The sequence below is a fragment of the Papio anubis genome, unplaced genomic scaffold, assembly GCF_008728515.1.
Source record: "Papio anubis isolate 15944 unplaced genomic scaffold, Panubis1.0 scaffold5591, whole genome shotgun sequence".
Classification (NCBI taxonomy): Eukaryota; Metazoa; Chordata; class Mammalia; order Primates; family Cercopithecidae; genus Papio; species Papio anubis.
Genome location: NW_022165813.1, coordinates 1 through 1,567, shown reverse-complemented (window position 1 = coordinate 1,567; position 1,567 = coordinate 1). Strand labels below are relative to the sequence as shown.

General features: G+C 51.0%; 1 protein-coding gene across 1 annotated transcript; it reads left to right on the top strand.

Annotated features, from left to right (window-relative positions):
• Nucleotides 1-6: 6 nt before the first annotated feature.
• Nucleotides 7-1,562, top strand: LOC116273330 (killer cell immunoglobulin-like receptor 2DL3; the record flags this gene model as incomplete). The annotated part of the gene is made up of 3 exons (XM_031662336.1): nucleotides 7-824; nucleotides 1,287-1,339; nucleotides 1,437-1,562. Coding segments are annotated over exons 1-3 (318 nt in total), but the record flags the coding sequence as incomplete, so codon positions are not given.
• Between the last annotated feature and the right edge of the window lie 5 nt (nucleotides 1,563-1,567).

The following is a 1,567-nucleotide window of genomic DNA, read 5'->3' as shown; positions in this document are numbered from 1 at the left end:
TTTATTCCTTGCTTCATTAATTTCTTTCTGAGATTTATTTCTCTTACATGTAAATCAATACCTGGCAGAGGAGTGATAGAAAGACGCGGCATGGTGCAAATGAAGGGACCTATTACAGCATAATATACAAGGCTGTGAATGGTGGTTCATGCTTCTAACCCAGCTACTTAGCCGCCCACCACGACGTCCGGCTAATTTTTTGTATTTTTAGTAGAGACGGGGTTTCACCGTGTTAGCCAGGATAGTCTCGATCTCCTGACCTTGTGATCCGCCCATCTTGGCCTCCCAAAGTGCTGGGATGACAGGCGTGAGCCACTGTGCCCAGCCCCAAGCTCTTTTTAACAACCAGCTGTCCACAGTACTAATAGAGGGAGAACTTGCTAACCCCGTCGTGTGGGAAAGCATTGATCTATTCATGGTGGTTCCACCCCCATGACCCAAACACCTCCCAAGAGGCCCAACCTCCCACACTGGGGGTTAAATTTCAATGTGAGGTTTCAAGGGGTCAAAATCTAAACTAAAGCAGTTGTATGTTCAGCACGTTCCATGGTGACTGTGAGAGCTATAACTGAGAGAGCAGGAGACAGCTGGGTCTCCCGCCATCAGGCCGCTTGTCCTAAGGAGACATTCCACATGGTTACCTGTCAATCAAGAAACGAGAGACAATCCATTAGAAGGAACTGCTATGAGTAGCTTCTTATTGGAGTCTCTTCTTCCTCCAGGTAACCCCAGACACCTGCATGTTCTGATTGGGACCTCAGTGGTCATGATCCTCTTCACCATCTTCTTCTTTCTCCTGCATCGCTGGTGCTCCAACAAAAAGAGTAAGTCTCACGAAGCAGAGGCCACAGACCTCAGGGTCGTGTGGGGAAGCGGGATGGGAGCACGCAGGTGTGTGTTCCTCACCAGCAGGATGGTCTCTGGCCCAAGGCAGGAGCCACAGAGGCAGGGATTTCTAGAGAGAGCACCAGACACCCTGTCCTTGCCTTCAGCTCACAGACCATTGCCTGATTCTGAACTGTATCCTCATGTCCCTGCAGCCACTGACATCCAGGAGAAGGTTCCATGACAGGCAGAAAGTGGGAGACAGAATCAATGGGATGGAAATTGAGAGCCATTCATGGGAAGGGGTCTTGAACTCAGAGAAACAGAATGTCTGAGCCTGGCTCTTGGCAGCTGAGGGACCTCAGGCACCTACGGCCTCCCACTGTGTGTTGGGCTCTGCTCATGAAATGAGGACCCAGACGTGCCCTCCCAGTTCTTTTGATGACTTTTGTCTCCTACAGATGCTGCTGTAATGGACCAAGAGCCTGCGGGGGACAGAACAGTGAACAGGGAGGTAGGTCCTCCTCGGCCCAGACTCGTAGATACTGCTTTATTCCCTACTAGTCCTGAAGAATGTGAGCCCCTCCCTCACTCAACATTTCCCTCTCTAGGGCCCTGATGAACAAGACCCTCAGGAGGTGACATACGCACAGTTGGATCACTGCGTTCTCACACGGGGAAAAATCACTCGCCCTTCTCAGAGGCCCAAGACACCCCCAACAGATACCAGCGTGTACACGGA